Here is a 20,079-nt window from a genome sequence, read left to right as displayed (position 1 = left end):
AGATCCCCCGCTTAGCTGTCTTCACTGTTGACAACACTAAAAGTTGCGAACAGCATCCTCCACAGTGCCACAGCCACGGACCAAAGCAGTTCAGTCTCTCTCACACGCTGACTGGCCGTTCAATGCACACTTTTATCCCAACGTGATCCTCCACACCCTCTTGACACAGGTGAGAGTCACACAGCTAACCTGAAGTTGGTTATTTTGCTACTTAAGCTGCTTTTGTTTGGTGATGTGAAGCAAAACTTACTCTAACATTTCATTTTGTTTTACGGAGCAAGGAGCATATTGCTCAGCTCATTAAACTGAGGGGGGAAAATTATCATCTCTTCACCAGGGCCAAAAATTCAGCTAGCTTAGCTTGGAGGTAAGGCAATAATAGCCTATAGTTAAATTAGCCCTCATCCTTTACAAAGCCCATAATAATAAAACAAGCAGTAGATGGGGCCTTTCCGTCTTGTGTTTTTTTCTAGTGTTGTCACAGGGGTGCAAGCTGTGACTGTCACCTTGCCCTACTGTGTCACAGTTTCCAATCTTCCTGCTGCTGTTGTTGTTGTTAACTGCCATGATTGATTTCCTTTGCCTTAGGATTGCAAGTGTCCAGTCGTAATTGCCTCCATCCCTGAGGGCACTCCAGGTAACATCAAGTACAGCAGTTGATGACCAGCAAGAGGAGGAGGATAAAAGCCATCCAGAGCCACTTAAGAGAAAGAGAGAGAGGATGAGCTTCCACAGCTCATGAAGGAAGAAATGAGATTGCGGAGAGAGGCAGAGTAGAGGAGAGCAGACAGAGAACTGACAGGCTCTTCTCTCTACTCGAGAGATTAGTTGAAACATAAAAAATATTGAATGAATGAATCAAAATAAAGTAATTGTTAAATACATTGTTTGTTTCATTTACAGTGATCTTTACAACAAATTAAAACATAAAGTACATAAGAAGTGGAATAACGGGGTGTCTGCGGGTCATTAAAAAGTCGTACATTCAATTTTATAAATATTAGGGAAAATGTGTTTATGTATATTTTGGTTCAGCTGAGCAGGGAGTCCCTGGTGGTGCTCCTGCCCCAATAAAGACCCTGGTTCTTCTGTCTGTGGGACATCACCTCCAGAGTGTGTTTGGGGATGCATCTCTCCACTGTCCACTGCATGGTCCATCGACTGGGTTTATAGGGCTGTGTTAATCAAAAGGCTGCTATGTCACTAAGATGTTTTCAGAAAGAGGCAAGAATAAATTGACAGTGCATACAAAATACTACTTCACAACCTTATTTTCACAAAAGAAATCTCACCGCAAAATATTTCAACAGACAAAACTGTTTCACAAAACATTTGAAATAAATAGGAATTATAGCTTTACAATTCTTTTACTTGCCTATTAAAGGTTCTATACATAGAATTGTGAAGCAATTTACATGTAGTAATAGATTTTATTGCCAATGAGTGAATGGGTACTAATGTAATGTAAAAAATGAGACTCTCTCTGACTTTCTCGGTTGTCTGTAACAGCCTGTGGACTGATTTCTATGTGAAGGACTCGGGCCAGATTTTCTGTGAAAATTCAATGGCAGTGACGTTTTTGCGCACTCTGGAGTGCCTTGCCTCTCTCCCGCTAATGTCAATAAACAACCAGCATAATGACACAACAACACAAGAAAATTGATGCTATCTGACTAGAAACACCCTGCAGATATTATCCATCTAGCCAATGAGACAGCTAACTGCCTCCATCAACCGTTTCACACAGCCGCACACTGACAAGTCGCTCCACAGCCACTCCCGAGCACACACAGCTATAGCAACATTGTTTCCTCAACAAAGGAGCAGAAAACAAGCTCCAGAGTGATAGCAGAACATAGCTTACCTCTTTAGTTTTTCCTGTTGGTAGCCCAAAGGTCAATAATAAGCACACATTCACAACAAAACTGCAGCTCGTTGTTCCCCGGCCACCGCTCACTGAGCCTACCAGTGTTTAGCAAACACGGTTGGTGAAGAAAAGTTGGCGGTTTGTGGGTTGGGTCAGGTTCAGGTGATTGATTAATGCCTATTTTTGAGAGTTGGGTGGTGGTGGATTGGCTTTCAATGGTCAGCGGCCACAGTGCAGCAGGAGCCTCTGTGTGTGTGTGTGTGTGTGTGTGTGTGTGTGGGCGAGCAAGCGAGCGCATGTACATACAGCAGGGTGGTGCTGACTGACTGGGAGTGAGAGATGCTTTGCTGAAACATGGTGCAAAACACAACGTTAGAGATTTTTTATGTAATTATGAGAAGTGTAAGCAAGGAAGAAGACAAAATGTGCAATAGTCTCACGCTGCAAGCACCAGGATGTTGACTGCAGCTCATTTAACGGCCACAGATGTCACTAATGAAAAGGAATTTCTGATTCCTACATACAGACCCTTTAAAAATAGTCGTGGTCAGGGGGTATCTCCTCCAGGGCAGACACCTCTGTGGACAGCTGGTCACGCCAGGGAGCACTGCTCCAAACCATTCTCCCCCTCATCCTCTGCTACATCCTCCTCAGGATCATCCTCCAGGGCCATGATGTCACCAGCCTCAAGGCAGATGTTATGGACAGCACATGCTGTTATGAATTGAAATGGTAAAATGGTGAAAGAAAGAAAGAAAGAAAGAAAGAAATTATACCCTCTGAAAAAATAATTAATCCTGTTGCATTTAGGGGAGACTGGGGATGGTTGCAACACTTTTTGCATTTACTCTGAGTTACTCAAAGACTATTTGGACCAGACCAACCAAATTTTTATATATTAAACTTACATCTGTCTGCTAATTACCCATACCATTTAAAGATGATTACATATGACATATCGGTCACAATATTTATTTGAATGGAAGAAGTCAGATGTTGCAAATGACCCCAACCCTGGAGACACAACACGATCAGGGACGGTTGTAACATATTAAAAATACATTAAACTGCACTAATTAACTTTTGTTTTTCATCTCAATTAGCATAGCATTCTGAAAATATGTATTGTTTTACAATAATGTTATAATGTTATTTATTTATACAATATTATTATACAATTATTTATTTATTTAGAAATATTTATCAAATAACAGTTTTGTTTGTTTATGCACAGATTATAGGCCTACCTTGAGTCAATGTGCAGATGTTAGAGATGCTAATAAATCTCTCCATATTTCAGTGTTAGACAGGTTGCAGGTCAGAGTTGGTGTGGACTAAACAGATATAATGCTGTCCTCTTCTTTTGTTGAGTGAGTAGAAGAAGGACAAGATCATCATCACTGGATGATGTCAACATCAGTGCATGTTGGCTCCATGGGAAGAAATTGACAGTGTTTGTCTTCATAAATACATGATGATGATGATGATGCATATGATGATACATGAATCAATATATTTATTCATTGGTTTTATTTCTCTGCCCACTGTAGCGAGTGAGCCTACCTGTCTGCCTGCAGTGAAACAGGCAGCTCACAGACAGACTGGGAGCTGATCAATCAATATAAATACAGTAAATATCTTCAAAACACATACAGTGGGATATTCAACACTCCACGTAGGCCTTCCCAATAAACAGCTGTCTGTGCAGATTGGAGGTTTGCAGGCTTCGTGATTGGTTAATGCTTTTATTCGCTGTGTGAAAACTCAGAAAAATCAGTGTATAAAGGCCTTTAAACTGAGGTTAGGACCACCCACTTAATTAACATACTGACATAGAAATACAAAAATAAATAAATGAAGAAATGTAGAAATACAGAAATAAATGGATGAATGAATCAATGAATGAATGAATTAAATAAATGAATAAATAAATAATAATTTATGTATTTATTTTATATGTTTTGTGCTCCGTACTGTTGATCTATAGCACATACTGTATGTAAAAAGCCTTTTGTCCTCCAGGCTTATTTATTTTATACATCTACTTTCTGATTCAAATATTCAGAATAACCATCGATAATTGTACATAATCTGTGCATTTTACAATTTGTTTTAGAACTTGTTACAAGTAATAACCGAACCCGACATTAAAACGTGAATAAATAAACAAATAAATGAAAAACATGCTGTAGTTTTCTGACAAAGCACTGCCATGGATGTATCCCGCCATCTGGCGACTGCACAAGTACGTTACGTCTCGGACTTTTTTTTTTTTTTTAATTTTTAAAAATGTTTTTTACTTTATTTACAAAATCAAACTTAAAACAGGTTTACCATTCCAACAACAGTAACAAGGCAATGTATGCTCGGCATGCACAGATCATAATACAGAAGTAAAAATAAAAAACAAACAAACAAAATTAAATTAAAGAAAAGAAAAGAAAAACCCAACAACAAATATTAAGTAAGCTATGTATTGAATTTTCGAGTTTAAAAAAGATTAAGGTAGTACCAAAAAGTCTGACTGAACGGACAGTCCCAAAAGTGATCAGTTGTTGTTTCATCTGAGTGGAGACACCTCTCGCATCTATTTGAAAAAAAAAAAAAATCTGGGAAATAACCATTTTTTCCAGTCTACACCAATATCCATATTAGTTTAAACAATTTCAGAGGTTTACAGTCTATGTTTCAGAAGCATATTTTCTAATTGTGCCCCTCTGGATTCATTTCTTAATACATTTATTACTAGTTTCTATTCTCAAAAAAGGATCTGAATTCCCTGTATATAATTCTGGTGGAGTAGTTTGGTGGATAATATCCGTGGTTGCAGATGACAGCAGAATTTTAATACCTGATGGAATATCATCAAAGACAGTAGCAAATTCTCTAGGAAGAACAGGAATGTTATATTCTGATAAGAATTCATTATAGGTAAACATATGACCCTTGACAGACAAGTAGTATGCCATGTGAGGGGAAAATTGTGTTTGTATACCAGGAACCAGCATGAGAGTAAACGTTTATGAAATTTCGAGAATTTGATTACACCTGTATTCTACTTACATCTTAATTAAACATTAAATCCCCCTTACATACATATGTTGACATAAAGTTGAAATAAAGTTTCATTACGTCTCGGACGTAAACTGTGGAGGGGAGGTTCCTCTGACGTCACCGCGTTTACCCTGACGTTCTTGGACTTTGCCCTGGACTGCGCCGGCGGGGAAGTTAGCACAGCAGTGACACAAGCAACAAAATACCGTGGTTCATTAAGGTATGTCCTGGGAAATTATGCGTTTAGTTTGTTTTATTTATTTCCCACAAGTTATAAATTACTTTAACTTCAAGCAGACACCAACAAATTGCAGCTAACGATATATAATTTTTCTAATCCCTGCACGCACTTTAACTGAAGCCAAACTCTATTCAAAATCTGTCCATTTTAAATTTCCTTTGCTTATAAACTAAATACAAAGCTGGCTGAGCACATATAACAGTTTTTTAAGTTACGAATGCTGTTTTGGGCAATTCGGCATAGAAATGATGTTGTCATTTGTATTGATAGGCGATTTTGTACGTGCTTCACTGTGGTTGCTGCCATTAACGTTAATGGTAACGATACCGTTATTTTAATCGACAGTGAAACTGGGATAGTCATTTGACTCTTGTCAGTGGTCTTGTATATGGCCAGATTGAAGAGTGAAGCTAAGTGAAAGCTAACGTGAAGTTGTTGAGGTTTGACTGGTCGGAGTGAAGCAGCTCTACACCGTCCAAATGCTTCAGGGGTCAGCTAGTTTATTCACACTGTCCATTCATTTTCTAAAAGTTAGCACAATGTGTTAGAGGTTCAGTTAGTGTTATAGTTTCACCGTTATCTACTTAATGAACCGGTAATTGTATTTCCTAAACATCTACACTGCAAACAGCTACCTTAACAAGTAATTGAACCTGTTATTGATGGAAGATTTCAGTTACCTTCCAGTGGGAGTGATTGTTTCACCTGGTTTATCTGATGAACTAGTCCTTTATTTTGTGCGATTGTGCAAATTCTGTTTAAAATTAATCATAGTCTCAAAACTTCAGCCAAAGGACCAAACATCCATATGTGAATTGCTATTTTGAAAAGAATCCATAGTGCAAAGCTTCACCTTAGCCCCAGAGATAACAGACATGTACAGAATGTACTATTGTGTGACACCAGGTATGTCTCACCCTGTTGGCACATTTGTTTGTTTTCATAAAAGTGTACAAGTCTGAATCTGACACAGAATTAGACAACGGATGTTTTTTGAAGTGTATCTGTATTCTGAAAAGTCTAAAAACACACTGCATCTGTTCAGAGTTTTGGTAATCAGATACATTTTGGTAGTTTTGGTAATGATGCTTGCTGTTCTGTTGTACAGATCAGAGATGGCCCTCACACAAGTGTCTTCCAACAAGTGTGCAGGTGGATTCCAGAAGGTTTTTGAACATGACAGGTGAGATCTAAGCCGAACCTTTTGAGTATGTGGCCTCACTTTCAGCACATAGAAAAGATTTTAACATGTACAAGTCAGTGTTTGAATATTTGGAAAAGAAGCTACAAATTCATTTGTATTTGCATTTCCTCTGTGTAGCACTGAGCTGAAGTGTAAGATGAAGTTTGCAGTCTACCTGCCTCCCAAGGCTGAGACCAACAAATGTCCCGTCATGTACTGGCTCTCTGGTGAGTCTCTGATGTCAGAGCTTCATACTCACAGGCGTCTGGTGACAAAAGCGTGACACCTCATACCTGTGCAAGAAATTATTTATTCAGTTTTTTTATATATATATATATTCATTTATTTATATAGCTATCTTTTTATATGCTGTCTTTTTTATATGCTGTCTTTTTAACGGTGCCATGCTCGTAATTTCGTTCTGCTTTGCATCACTGATGTTTTGCTGAATGACAATAAAGGATCTTGAATCTTGAATCAAATGTTACTCAGGATATAATAGTTAATTTGTTAGGAATCACATTTAGCAGTCAATTAACATTTAGTGCTCTAGTACAGGCTTCTCAAACTTTGGGGAGTTTGGAGAGGAATCAATCAAATGATCCCTCCCAACCGATACACCAAGCATATTATAAATATAACATAAAAACAGGCACAATTTAGTCAGTGTGTTTTAAGCACCAGAGACTCCAGGTCATCAGCTTGCCTGTCTGTTGATGTTGGGATCAGTTTTCACTCTGTGATTCTCTGCAGGCCTGACGTGCACGGAGCAGAACTTCATCACAAAAGCTGGCAGTCAGCTCGCTGCTGCAGAGCACGGCATCATCATCGTAGCTCCAGACACCAGCCCACGTATGAGAACACACACACACACACACACACACACACACACACTCTGCATCTCTCTCTCTCTCTCTCTGCTATAGTCTTCCTCTACTGCACTGGTCATTCTGATGCGATAAAGCACAAATATACAATTTTCAGTGCAGCGATGATGTTTTTCTTCCATGTCGGTGTGGCCCTTAAGTAAATAAGGAGACATGTAATTCAGCCGTTAAGCGTCTAAAAAAGGGTTGCCTTAGTAAATATTCCCATAAGAGTCCATAGCCATGCTAGCAGCTCTGTGACTGTACTTAGACACAGCTGTGCTTTGAGCTAAATGCTAACATCAGCATGCTAACATGCCCACGAGGCCTACATCAATATGCTGATGTTTGCTATGTCAACCATCTTTGTTTAGCATATTAGCATGCTAAAATTTGCTTATTAGCAGTACACCTGCTGCTGATGGGAATGTCAACAAATTGTCAACAACTGTCAACAAACTGAAACCCCAACTATTTCCCATCCTGCTTCAGGTGGCTGTAACATTGAAGGGGAGGATGAGAGCTGGGATTTTGGCACTGGGGCTGGTTTCTACGTCAATGCTACCCAGGACCCCTGGAAGACCAACTACCGCATGTACGCCTACGTCACCGAGGAGGTATGTTTGATTCATGTCACCTGTGCACCCAAAAAAACTCACGTCTCTTTATTACTTTCAGCTGATTAGTAATCTCTCTCTCTCTCAGCTCCCCAAACTGATCAACGCTAACTTCCCCACCGACCCAGACAGGATGTCAATCAGTGGTCACTCCATGGGCGGCCACGGGGCGCTCATCTGTGCCCTGAAGAACCCTGGGAAATACAAGGTACTGCATATAACTCAGCAAGATACCACTTCATCACACTCAGTTTGTTGTATTTTGGCATGATTTTCATTTTAATGAAGTATTCTCTATTAAAAACTATTATTTGAAAGAAATGGTAGCAGATCAAAAGTTCACAAGTCTATCTTAATACAATGCTGCAGAGACCCCTGCTTCACAAGATGAGGGGCAGTCAGATCAAGTGGATATCTTCCAAACATACAGTTGTTTTAGTATCAAATTCCCTTGTCACCCAAATGTATAGATTTTCTTTGCTGATGTAACTGACAGCAGTGACTCTATGTATTTTTTCCATCCAGTTGAACTCTGAAGGAACTGCAGTGTAACTGATCTGCTGTGTTTCTCAGCTTCCTCCTTGTCTTGACCTCTCTAACCTCAGGGCTCACTGTTCGGCTTTTCACAAAGGAAAATGTATCAGTATTTATATTGAATAAAAAAAGTGAAAAGGAGAGAGAAATAGTCCGAATGTTAATTAAAACCAGATTATAAAAACACCATTTGCAGCACAGACAGGAGTTTGAACATTTATTGCATATTTGCAGACTCTCAGGGATCCATGATTCTCCTCACTTTCTTTTTTTGTACCTTTTCTTTTTATTGATGTTGACATGGGCAACATACTACTCGTAGAGGAACAGGGTCTTTCAATGACATATGTGATATATGCCTCTGAATTCTAAAAATGTGAAAATTAAAGGACAAACCCAAAAATATGAAAATGATCAGCCATTTACATTTATAAACTAGGCACAAATCAGTTCAGTTATTTGTCGTTACTGTGCCAAAAAAACCCCAACAAGATAACAGTTACTTCATATTTATTATGTAACAAAATATTGTCCCTATAATAGCAAAGTCACTATACAAACTCAATAACATCTCCCTGGAAACAAATCTGAATGAAAGGAATAATATCTTGAACATAAAAGCTTAAAAAGATCGAGAACATAGAAAACAGTGACAATCACTCCTTCGTCTCTCTGCTGATCCTTGCTCTCACAGTAACAAGCCAAGTTGTTGTCAACTCCAGTAAAACTTTCTCTTTCCCTTAACTCAGTTTCCTTCTTTCTGCTGTGGCTTCTCTGCTCTGTGAGGAGACTATAAACTACACCATAATCATATTTCGTGCTCCACTAAGCTCACTGCCTGCTTTCTCTGTGTACTGATAGAAGAACCAACCATACAAATACTCCAGGTTCTTATCATTTAGAACCAGTTCTTCCAATTCAGAGCAGGATTTCCAAGCATCTTGAGTTACCTCCAGGCCCAGTTGTCTCTACTCTCTTCACCTTCTATCAGTAGAAACAGATTCTGGGTCTGCTGGATGTAAACTCAGCTGCACAGCAGCTCTCTGATGATCCTGATGTGTCCTATTGTGTCTCCTGCAGGCTGTGTCTGCGTTTGCACCCATCTGTAACCCCATGCAGTGTCCTTGGGGACAGAAAGCCTTCTCAGGATACCTGGGCTCTGACAGGTCCACATGGGAGGTAAGAGCACTGCAGACTGTGGTCCTGATAATAACTGTAATCATTAAACTCCTGCCCCCGTCCTCCTCCTCAACGTAAGTGGACAAACAGCTGCATTCTGTCCTGTTCATTTCTGTGGGATCCAAATGAGAAGGCAGAGTGTATTTTTCATGCAGCAGAGGACAAGTTCATGTTCCATCTGAAGGCTTCTTTGTATGACCTAATGTGGCATTTAAAGGGTCAGTAACACGCTGAACTTAGTTTGTGGTGCTGTCAGGGACTATTTCTTTACATAGTTCCAATGAAAGCTGTCGGCAGCAAGAGATGTGTGTTACATGTTTTAAATGTCATTTTACTGCTGTGAACAGCACAAACTAAATTCCATAGTCCTCTGCTGTACTGGGGGCAGAAATAAGACAAGTTGGACAATAAAACCAGAACTATCTGCATGGTTAGACACTGATCTTTACTGGTTTCAGAACCAGATCACCACCAGAGTCTCATCAGTGGATCCTGTCTGCCCTCTAAATTCATAGACAAATAGTGATGGGTGGAAACATGTTAGTGGTTTTAAATTAAAAAAAGCATTTGTCCCTGCACATTGTTACCTGAACACTTTGTGAACACACAGAGTAGAAGTCAGAAGTAAATGAAGAAATTGCACAGGTAGGAGTTTGCAGTTTGTCAATGAACAGGAAATAAAATGTGTTAGAACCTTTTCATGTAAAGTTTCTAAACCAGGAAGCGGTGAGGGAACATCTGAACCTGTTTTAATACTTGTTTTAGCTGCAGTGTGTGAAAGGATGACATCACTTCTTCCTGCTGGCCTCTTTCAGGCGTATGATGCCACCGTGCTGGCGGCGGCGTACTCCGGCCCTCAGCTGGACATCCTCATCGATCAGGGCCGTGATGACCAGTTCCTGTCAGCCAGCCAGCTGCTGCCCGACAACCTGATCGCCGTCTGCTCCGAGAAGAAAATCCCTGTCGTCTTCAGACTGCAGCCGGTCAGTTCCTTTACTCTACCAAAGTAAAAGCATTGATAACTCTCACGGTCTGCTAGATGCCAAATCTCTCCTCATTCTGACTACATGACTGTTACTGCACCGTAATAATAACATGTATACATATAATCTCTGTTAATAGATGTAATGCCTTTGAAATATAGATATAGTTTGCAAGGTGTTGCAATGTTTTTGTTTTTTTAACTCAAAGTCAGTTCATTATTCTTCAGACTGAACACCTGAATGTGTTTCTTTACACGGCTGAAAAACAGCAAACTGGAACTCTGTAAAGTGTCATGCTATTATTTTCTCAGTGTATATCCTTATTGAGGTTTTTAAGCATGTCTCTGTTGGACACACAGTGCCACCATGTGGCCACACAAAGTATCTTATTTGCTGTTAGTCTGCAAGTGTGTGTGTTTCCCCGTCAGTTTAGATTTCTATGAATTGAAGAGCACAGATAAACTTTCAGCTAAGGAACAAGATTATTATGAATATTACTGATCTGTACTATTAAACTTAGTGTCAGAGGTTTGAATCCAGATCCCATTTCTCACATGCCCACATATACATCACGTTAACTCTGGTTGAACTGAAGGATGGAGAACTGGAGAACTGTGGGATGTGAGATTTTGTCCCTCATCACTTCCACTGGAGTGGTGTTAGGAAGGGATCTCATCACAGCCAGTATGGACATCTGACTATTTTATGAAAAAAATGAAAGCTGAAGTGTCTTTGGATGAAGTTGGAAAACTTGTTTATGGTTACTTATTAGTTTGAATGAAAGGTTAATCAGTTATCAAAATTGCTGATTAATTTTCTGTACAATCTCTAAGACAAAATATTAATTTGTAGATAATTTTGTAACACAAATCTCCAGATATGTTCAGACTTTGACATCAATCTGTTGCTTTCTGACCTTAACATTGTGTTTTTTCCTGCAGGGCTACGACCACAGCTACTTCTTCATCTACTCCTTCATGAACGACCACATCAAGCACCACGCCAAGTACCTCAATGCCTGAACACATCTCTGTCCTGTTCACTGCCATCTATCATAAACTTAACAGTTTTTATTTTGGTCCAACCTCCCTGCACAATTGAGTATTATATTACAGAATATCCTGTAATAAAACACTGACATTTCAGCCCAGTTAGAAGTCTTTGTGCCTTCAGTCTAAACAGCACTTACTGATGGGGGAAGAGTCACCGTTCAGTGGACAGTGTTTTTCAGACATCCAAGGAAATGTTTCTGTGACCTGATGATGATCATGTATTTTGCTAAGCTAGCCTCCTGTTGGTGCAGAGACCTGTCAGTGATCAGTCACAGCTGTATTTTTCTGAATAAAATTCTCAGTTATTCATTTTGGTGTTTTGTTTTCATTGCAGCTGTGGAATAGTTCTTTCACTTATTCACTTTCCTACAGAGAGTTAGATGAGAAGATTGACATCACTCAGTTTCAGTGGTGGAATGTAATTAAGTACATTTTCTCAATATTTACTTAAGTACAATTGTGAGGTATTTGTACTTTTAAGTATTTCCATGTGATGCTACTTTATACTTCCACTCCACTACATTTCAGAGGGAAATATAAATAATCTTTTATTTTCTTTAAGAAAAAAAAAGTACTGTTAATCTACCCAAAGAATCTAAAATTGGCTCCACACCAATAAACTACAGCATTAAAATGCTCTCGTGTTTGTTAGTGATAGAACAAACAATATAGTATGCTATAATAATATAACAGTCTGCATAACAAGTACTTTTACCTCTGATACTTCTGTACTTTTACTTTAGTAACATTTTAAACTCAGGACTTGTAATTGAGTGTTTTTAGACAACAGTATTTCTACTTTTACTTATACTTACACTTAAAATAAAGCTTAATCCAGGAAGTGGCTAGCTTAGCTTGGACTGGAAACAGCTAGCCTGTTACTGTCCTACAGTAACAATCCACCAACCAGTGTCTCTAAAACTCACTAATTAACATGTTATTTGATAAATCTGTACAAAAATCAGAGTGTGAAAATGCAATGTTGTGGTTTTCAGGGGGTATATGCATTGAACAGTGATTAGCTGCAGGTTTCCTTTTTAAGCATCTTTTTCTCTCCATGTTGGCTCGTCCACATTAAACTGCCATTAATCTCACATAAAAAACTGTCTCCACAGTGGAGAAATCTTTAAATACCAGCTCAGAGTTGTAGTGTGCATGAGTAACATTGAGCCTTTGAAAAACAATGAGCAGCTTTCTGACTTTAGCTTCCTGATGCAGTTCAAATGTGTTTATAGATAATCTATCACATGATCACTCCATGTCAGCCTGTCACTGAAGTCTACTCCCAGGTATTCATAGGTATCCAGTGTTCAACTACACTAACATTTACCAACACATGATTGATGCTGGGTTTGTTTTCTCTCTGCAACTGGAGGTCATTTCTGTCACAGTTCTTTCTAATAATAACTAACATCATTATTAAGGCCTATTAGGACTGTATCATCAGCAAATTAACTTCATGACAAGCTCTCATGGTGAGGACGATACATTTTCTATCTATCCCACTGTTATCACAGCAAACATACAGTAAGAAGGTGCTGAGTGAACATGTTAAGAAAGTTCAATTTAACTGCGTTCCGATGGTTAACATTTGATAAACTGATACCATGAAGATTGAAAACATTACAAAATATCAATTTCATGAATTATACAGTGTGTATATTTCTTTCTGACAGTGTCTTTGTTAAATAACCCCTGGAGCTTTGTGCCACTTCACCTAAAATATGTTTTATCCCTGTCAAGTCAACAATTCTCATTCTGGTAACAAGATTTATTCCTTTATATGTTCAGGCCATTCAGAGACTTTTTCATGTTGTCAAGCTATAATGCATTACATGTTTACTTGATCTGGGATCCCATGACACAATCACAGAGCTGTGAAGAGTTGGGCTTTAAAGGAAATAAGTAACCAACGCTATCTCCCTTACTCTTCACCATGAAATGTTCAGTCACTTTTTTGCTCTTTAAAGGAAAAAACAATTTCAACTATCTGACATCCAAAGCTTTTTCATTACTCTACATTCAAATTCAAATGCTACGAGTGTTGTTTTGCAGCAGGACATTTGCCAAACTGATGGTTGAAGAGAAAGTGTAATCACTCATCTCAAACTATGATGGAAAGGTTGATGATATTGGGTTCCACATTCATGAAAATAATCATGTACAGTCTGGTTATTTTAATTTGAACATCCACAGATCTGTGCACAAAGTAATTTCACTCTTTTGATGCAGTTTCTTTTGACAGATGAGGTCTTTACTGATAAAGTGATGAGAAATACAGTACAGTATATACAGTATTCACAGCAGTTAAGGCGACATTAAAGGGACATTTCATGCATGTAAATCTGAGTTGCTGTACAACAAATTACACAAAGGTTCACAAAGAGTTACAAAAGGGTATGTTACACTGAAATTTCAACAAACCTGAAAAGAAGTCACATAAAAATAAATTTCCTCCCAGTCAGAAAAGTACAAAAATGTGAGTACAGGCTGTTTGTGGACAATATATATATACAAAAGAAGAGACGTTTAAAAAAACAACACTGCTTCACGTTCAGCAGGCAATTCTTTCATCACACATTTACACAATTTACATCTGCATCACATTTGTCAAAGTTAGACTCTCTGTTCAGTATGCTCTTAGTTCAGATTAAAGGTGATTTCAGATTCTCTCAGTTGCCAAAACAAAGATATAAATAGAGAAGGTTAAAGTGCAGATTCTGTCAGGGAAGCAGACGGTGTGTTTTTATTGCTTTTCCCAAGAACACAGTGACAATGTGATGTTTACAGAACTGTGGATATGATCTATGATTATATGAAGAGATGGAGATACATGTTATATATGTCATCAACATCATCAATTATTTATCTAACATCTGTAAATCCTCTGTTTCCATCTCCTGCATCTCTGCAACATGATGGCTGACATAAAAATCCTGATATCCCTGCTCAATGTTGACTGTTTTCAGCAGGTGTTTTAGATTCAATTAAAATGATTTCATGTTGAGAAATGTAATCAGGAAATATCAGAAGTGTTAGGAGACATTTGTGGCTCTGCTTATCTTCTCTTTTACAGATTTGAGCCAAAAAGAGAAATAATACTGCTATCAGAGAATAATAGCACATATACAGTACACTGTTTCGTTGGACATGTGTGTTATTACTTCACCGAGCTGCCCATAGGGTTGAAATACATGAACATTTATTAAAGGGGGCACATTTACAAATCTATGATTTTAATCTGGGGCTCTACTGGAATATCTCTGCATGATTAAGAGTTCAAAAAACTCCTTATTTAACTCATACTGGCCATTTACACAGCCCCTCAGTTCAGTCTGTCTGAAACAGGCTGTTTTAGCTCCTGTCTCTTTAAGGCCCCCCCTCCAGATGAGCCACTCTGTTCTGATTGGCCAGTTCTTAGAAGCTGCCCCTTAGGAGGCCACGTCAACAAACCATGAAACAAACAGTAGCAGGATTTCACTTCTTTTTTCACTCTTCACTTGAAATGTCAACTTCTCAAAAACATCCGTCCATGTTCGAGCCGATATCCCTTAGCAACAACCTTAGCAACAAAGGCTACTGAAACATGGTTTATGGGCATGCGCTACGATCTAACGTCAGCTCATCTGTAAGGTAGAAAAAACCATCGCAAACAAAGTGTTCACAGCAGGTTGAAGCCCTGACTTTTGACTTGCAGGAAGCATTTCTGTGTACGTTAACCTCAAGTTTTGGAACATTTTTAATATCGATATCTGACATCATAACTGGATATAAATAACAGAAAACCACAAAAAGCACATGTCCCCTTTAAATCCTATGATATTGTGGATTATGATTCTGAAGAACAGGTGCTTAGAGTCTGCTGATGTGAGTGTTTTAGGGTGAAATATAAAGGTACACAAAGACGTAGACACAAACAGAACTCATCACTCATCATCAAACAGGAAATCCTTATGATAAATAATATGTACATTTAAATGTGATCCTTTATCACAAGAGAGAGCATGTTTGTTTTGGCAACTGACAAATCTATCCAGTGGAAGCATTTTATCTTTTTTAATTTTTTTTTTTTTTACTGCTGAATCTTTAAGTAGCTTAAGCTTTGGATACCAAGCTGCATAATATGTACAGAAAAAAGCTCTCAGTCATACATGCCTGCTGGTCTTCTTATGGCATCTAGGAGAAACATGACACAATCCCAGACCTGCAGAGATTTGGGTTTTAAAGGGGCATGAAGTAAATCTGTAGCTAAACTACTGACTGTGCTCCTGTGGTGTCTGTACAGACTGTTCAAGGCTGCCTGCTACCCCTCCTCTTCATCACAATGACTACTAAGCCATGAAAAAGTCACAGAAGTGAACAGATAAACAGATAAATATTATAAAGAATTATGATAGTTTTACAATTCCTTAGTTTTAATCGTCCCATTTCTTTTCTCCCTGCTGTTCTGTAAATCCTGGAAAAATCTGGTGAACTAGGATATGATGATACAGAAGAAGTTTTCTTTCTTGTTTTTTTAAAAAAAATATGTTAACAGACCTGCTCAGATCAGTCAGGAGGTATTACAGCTTGCTACATTTTCTTCTCTTTATCCGCTACATAAAATCCTGCCCTGGCCTGTCTGAACTTCCAGCTGCTACGTTTCTTTCAGCCACAGCAAAAGCTTTGCATCTCTGTTCTTTAATAATCAAACCAACAAGGTTTCTGGCCCAAGGTCTGAAGATACAATGAAAAAACATTGATTAAACATCTTCAGGAACTTTGTAAACTCAGTAATGTTTTGAAAGGAAACACTAGTTATATGGAAGAAGATAATGTCAGTGCTGCTGAGAGCTGCGATTTGTTCTACTTGTCAGCAGAGGTTGACAAAGGTCAACAATTACTTAATGCCCCTTTAAAGTCGCGGTTTGTGCCAAGTCTGCATTGCCACGTAATTCAAAAGGCCAACTGGCAACTCCCTTGTTCTCTCTCTCTCTCTCTCTCTCACACACACACACACACACACACACACACACACACACACACACACACACAGAAATACTGTTGACGTAGCAGGCTATGGAATGAAGCATCAACAGTGTGGTAAACCCAAACCTACCCTGAGTCGTAGAATCTCTAATCTCACACAGCAACAACTCCGGCCTCAGTCTCACACATTTGGACAAATTTCGACACAAACAGTTAGAAAAGGACTAACGCTCGTGTGCTCGCTTGTTTAATACAGTTTGCAGGATAATAGCAACAAAACTGACGTGATAAAAGTGTAATCTGTGTCTGTGTAACAACATATCCTGGCATACTTTTCTCCACTAAGTAGCGAGCAAGTAATCGTCTCTGGGTAGAAAAACAATGTGTTTTACGGGTGTTTATGAGTTTTTTAAAACTCTGCGGCTGTGACTTCTAACCAATCAGGAACAGCCTTTGACCCAGGTGATTTCAGGTTTTCTGAAGACCACACTGCCTGTTTGACCCAGAGGTGTGGCTGCATGAGATCTCATCCTCACTGACCCTGCACCTGTCTCATCTTGAAATCTAAAAATCAAACACATAACTGATCATTTATCAAGTGTCAGGCAGTATGGGTGCTGAGAAAGGATCAAAGTGAAAACAGGCTCTGCAGGTGATCGGGGGTTTGAGCTTGAAACATTCGGGCAGTGCTCTGATGTTCACAGTCATGAGAAACTGATGAACTTTCTGTCGCACAGACCCTTGGCTACATGGAGTGTATAATTCAGCCTTAGTGACTGTATGTTGCTTTTGTGTCTTTTTTCATCAGCACCACATGTGTTTTGGCACATTAACAAGCTGCATCTCATAAAAAATACCAAATCCAAAGTGAACATTAACTGCTGAAGTAGTTTTACTGACAGATGCCTAAAAATGCCTTCAGGCACATTTTCCCTCCGTGAACAACGTTTACCAGTAAGTGTGAAGGAATGCAGGGTGTGGAAAAAAAACAAAACAAAAACAGAGTGAATATCATTACCTGGAGAGAGGCTTGATAAACACAGATTAGTGTTCCCACAGTGGCAGGTTAACAGACTCACACCTGGTTCAGGGACATGCTCCACACAAAGTCATTTCAAACTTTTAGAAAACACACACAATTATACCTAAAATATATTAGAGAAAAATACTTTTGGGATATTTCATTTTGAATGTGTACAACAACCCAAACTCCTATCTCAGCTTCTCTTTATATTATAAATATCTTTATATTTAAATACAAATGGTGGTTAAAAGTTGTTTCCCTCTATGTTAAGACTATAACATTTTGGTTTTATTCTCTTCAGGGAACTGAGAGCAAAACGTGCAAGAATGGAAGCAAAACACTCACACAGTCAAGTTACACTTCACCGGAAACCAAGAAAGAAATCTATAATCTGAAGATAGATAACTGATGGTTTGTAAAATGAGTTAAGAGTTTTAAGTGTGCATAGACTGCATGATATAAAGAGGTGAAGTAATGGGTGACATACTTCAGACTGAATACTAAAAAGGCTCCACTGCCTGCTAATTGAAATTTAAATCTTGCATCTTTCAAATGTCCCTGCATGAGTATTAGGGCCAAATATCTGAGATTTCTAAAATAAAGTTGTAATATTTTAGTTAAAAAAATTGTCATGTTATGAGAGTAGCCATAATTTCATGACCATGTCATGACCAGAATATCGTCATAATTTTATGACAAAATAAGTCACAATATTACAAAAATAAAATCATAATCTAATGATGGAAAAAAACTGCAATATTTTGAGAAGAAATTATTTGAAAGAATAAAGCCATGATTACAATATTACAATTTTCATTTTTGTCTTTCTCAGAATACAACTAATTTTCTCTTAATATCTCTTCTCTTGTCATATTATTACATTTTTCTCAAAATTTTAACTTAATTCTCATAACATAATAACTTTTTCCCCTAAAATATTTTGACTTTATTCTTGAAATCAAAGATTACCCCCCCCCCCCCCCCCCCCCCACACACACACACACAGTGGTCGTGGTACCAACCAGTGTAAGAATTTTTAAAATAAAATTTTAAAAAACCTCAAAACAATAATTAGAATAATAAAAAATACTAATTGTGGAGGTGTATTTATGCTCTTCAGTTAAAAGTGTGTGTTTGTCTTTACCTGAAGAAATGGGGGGGTTTATTTTCACTCATGTCCCCCAGAAACTGATAGAAAACAACATTTATGGCAAGAATTCACCTGCAACCAGTCAAATTTTTGGCTCTTCCACCAGTCTTTCTGCTTGGTATTATACTAAATTCTTAATCCATGCTGACGTTCCCATTTATGAATTAGTAAATAAATCCACTTCTGACAGGTTTAGTTCCCTTAACACAATTTTGCATCCAAAATATCATAAAAACACTCTGTTGCTAGAAAGGATGCAGAATGACCACAGAGGTGTGTTGTAGCATTATGTGAAATCAAGTCAGAGTGCTGATCCAGGTGTGTGTTTGTTGTACGTGTCAGTCAGAGGAAGCTCCGCTCGTATCCGTCCTCCACTGCTCACGTCAGGAGGAGGCCTCGTCCACCAGGGCCTGGACCGTGACACACACCTTCACCAGGCCTTTCTCCTCCAGGATGTGGTGAGGAAGACACAGTCTATCCTGGGAGACCAGAGTCAGAGAAAAGGAAGTATGGAGGAAAAGAGAACAAGAAAGAAAGAGAGGAAAGAAAAAGAGATGTAGAGGCAGAAACAAAGACAGAAGGGCAGCACAGGATTTAGACAACAGTGTTTATGAATGTGAGCTGTGTTTCTGCAAGTGTTCCTACATGTACAATGACTGAATACCTTGGGCTAGAGGTCTTCACAGGTCCATAAGTTTGTACTTGACCCAAAAAGGTCCTGTGACTTTCTTACTGAAACCCAACAACATGGGACTGTATGGAAGATCATTCTTGACCTTGGGAGCAGTATGTGTGACAACATTATCTCAACACAAAGGTCCACTTGCTAGCTTTTTTGGAGCTTTTAAACTATATTGCAGTCTTCACAAGTATTTGAACCTCTTGCTCTTGCTTGTGGAAAGTCAGTAACGTGCAGTAATAAGTGGTCGTACATGAAGTCAAGAGTCAGTGGACGGCCGGGGAAAGGTCAAGAAGGACATCCACAACAACACCAGAGAGGGGATGTGCCTCAAGTTTCATACCATTAAGTGAACATTTGAGTTGAGATCATTTTGTCACACGTTACAGGAACTGAATGGTGATTCAGATGTTCCGCATCCAGTTACTTCAAAGATTGTGAGCTCTGGACACGGTCGGGAAAACCTCTGATTAAAGGAGTTGTTTTTTGGGAAACATGCTCGTTCCCTTTCTTGCCTAGAGTTAGGTGAGAATCAGTCATCCAAGAGACAATTAGCTTAGCTTAGCATAAAGACAGGAAACAGCTAGCCTGGCTTTGTCCAAAGGTTAAAACCAAAGTGTTAAAACAAACACTGCTTTAAGACCTAATAACTCAACTTTAGAGAATGACACTGTAGAACAGA

At 38.6% G+C, this 20,079-nt stretch overlaps 1 protein-coding gene across 1 annotated transcript; it reads left to right on the top strand.

Annotated features, from left to right (window-relative positions):
• Window positions 1–5,024: 5,024 nt before the first annotated feature.
• Window positions 5,025–11,885, top strand: esd (esterase D/formylglutathione hydrolase). Its single transcript, XM_067604505.1, has 9 exons — window positions 5,025–5,141; window positions 6,271–6,345; window positions 6,484–6,572; window positions 7,099–7,197; window positions 7,704–7,828; window positions 7,917–8,036; window positions 9,443–9,541; window positions 10,357–10,524; window positions 11,466–11,885. The coding sequence occupies exons 2-9, from the start codon at window positions 6,278–6,280 to the stop codon at window positions 11,544–11,546; spliced, it is 849 nt and encodes a 282-aa protein (XP_067460606.1). The 5' UTR covers window positions 5,025–5,141; window positions 6,271–6,277; the 3' UTR covers window positions 11,547–11,885.
• Window positions 11,886–20,079: the final 8,194 nt, after the last annotated feature.

Source organism: Thunnus thynnus, chromosome 11 (genome assembly GCF_963924715.1).
Source record: "Thunnus thynnus chromosome 11, fThuThy2.1, whole genome shotgun sequence".
NCBI lineage: Eukaryota > Metazoa > Chordata > Actinopteri > Scombriformes > Scombridae > Thunnus > Thunnus thynnus.
The sequence above is the reverse complement of the archived record's forward strand: the minus strand, read 5'-3'. Positions and strand labels throughout refer to the sequence as shown.

Bases quoted from the DNA above. Each gene is read 5' to 3' on its own strand.
- esd (XM_067604505.1), top strand. From the start codon at position 6,278: ATGGCCCTCACACAAGTGTCTTCCAACAAGTGTGCAGGTGGATTCCAG. The intron at 8,037-9,442 runs GTACTGCATATA...TGTCTCCTGCAG, and splicing joins AGAACCCTGGGAAATACAAG to GCTGTGTCTGCGTTTGCACC. The intron at 9,542-10,356 runs GTAAGAGCACTG...GGCCTCTTTCAG, and splicing joins CTGACAGGTCCACATGGGAG to GCGTATGATGCCACCGTGCT.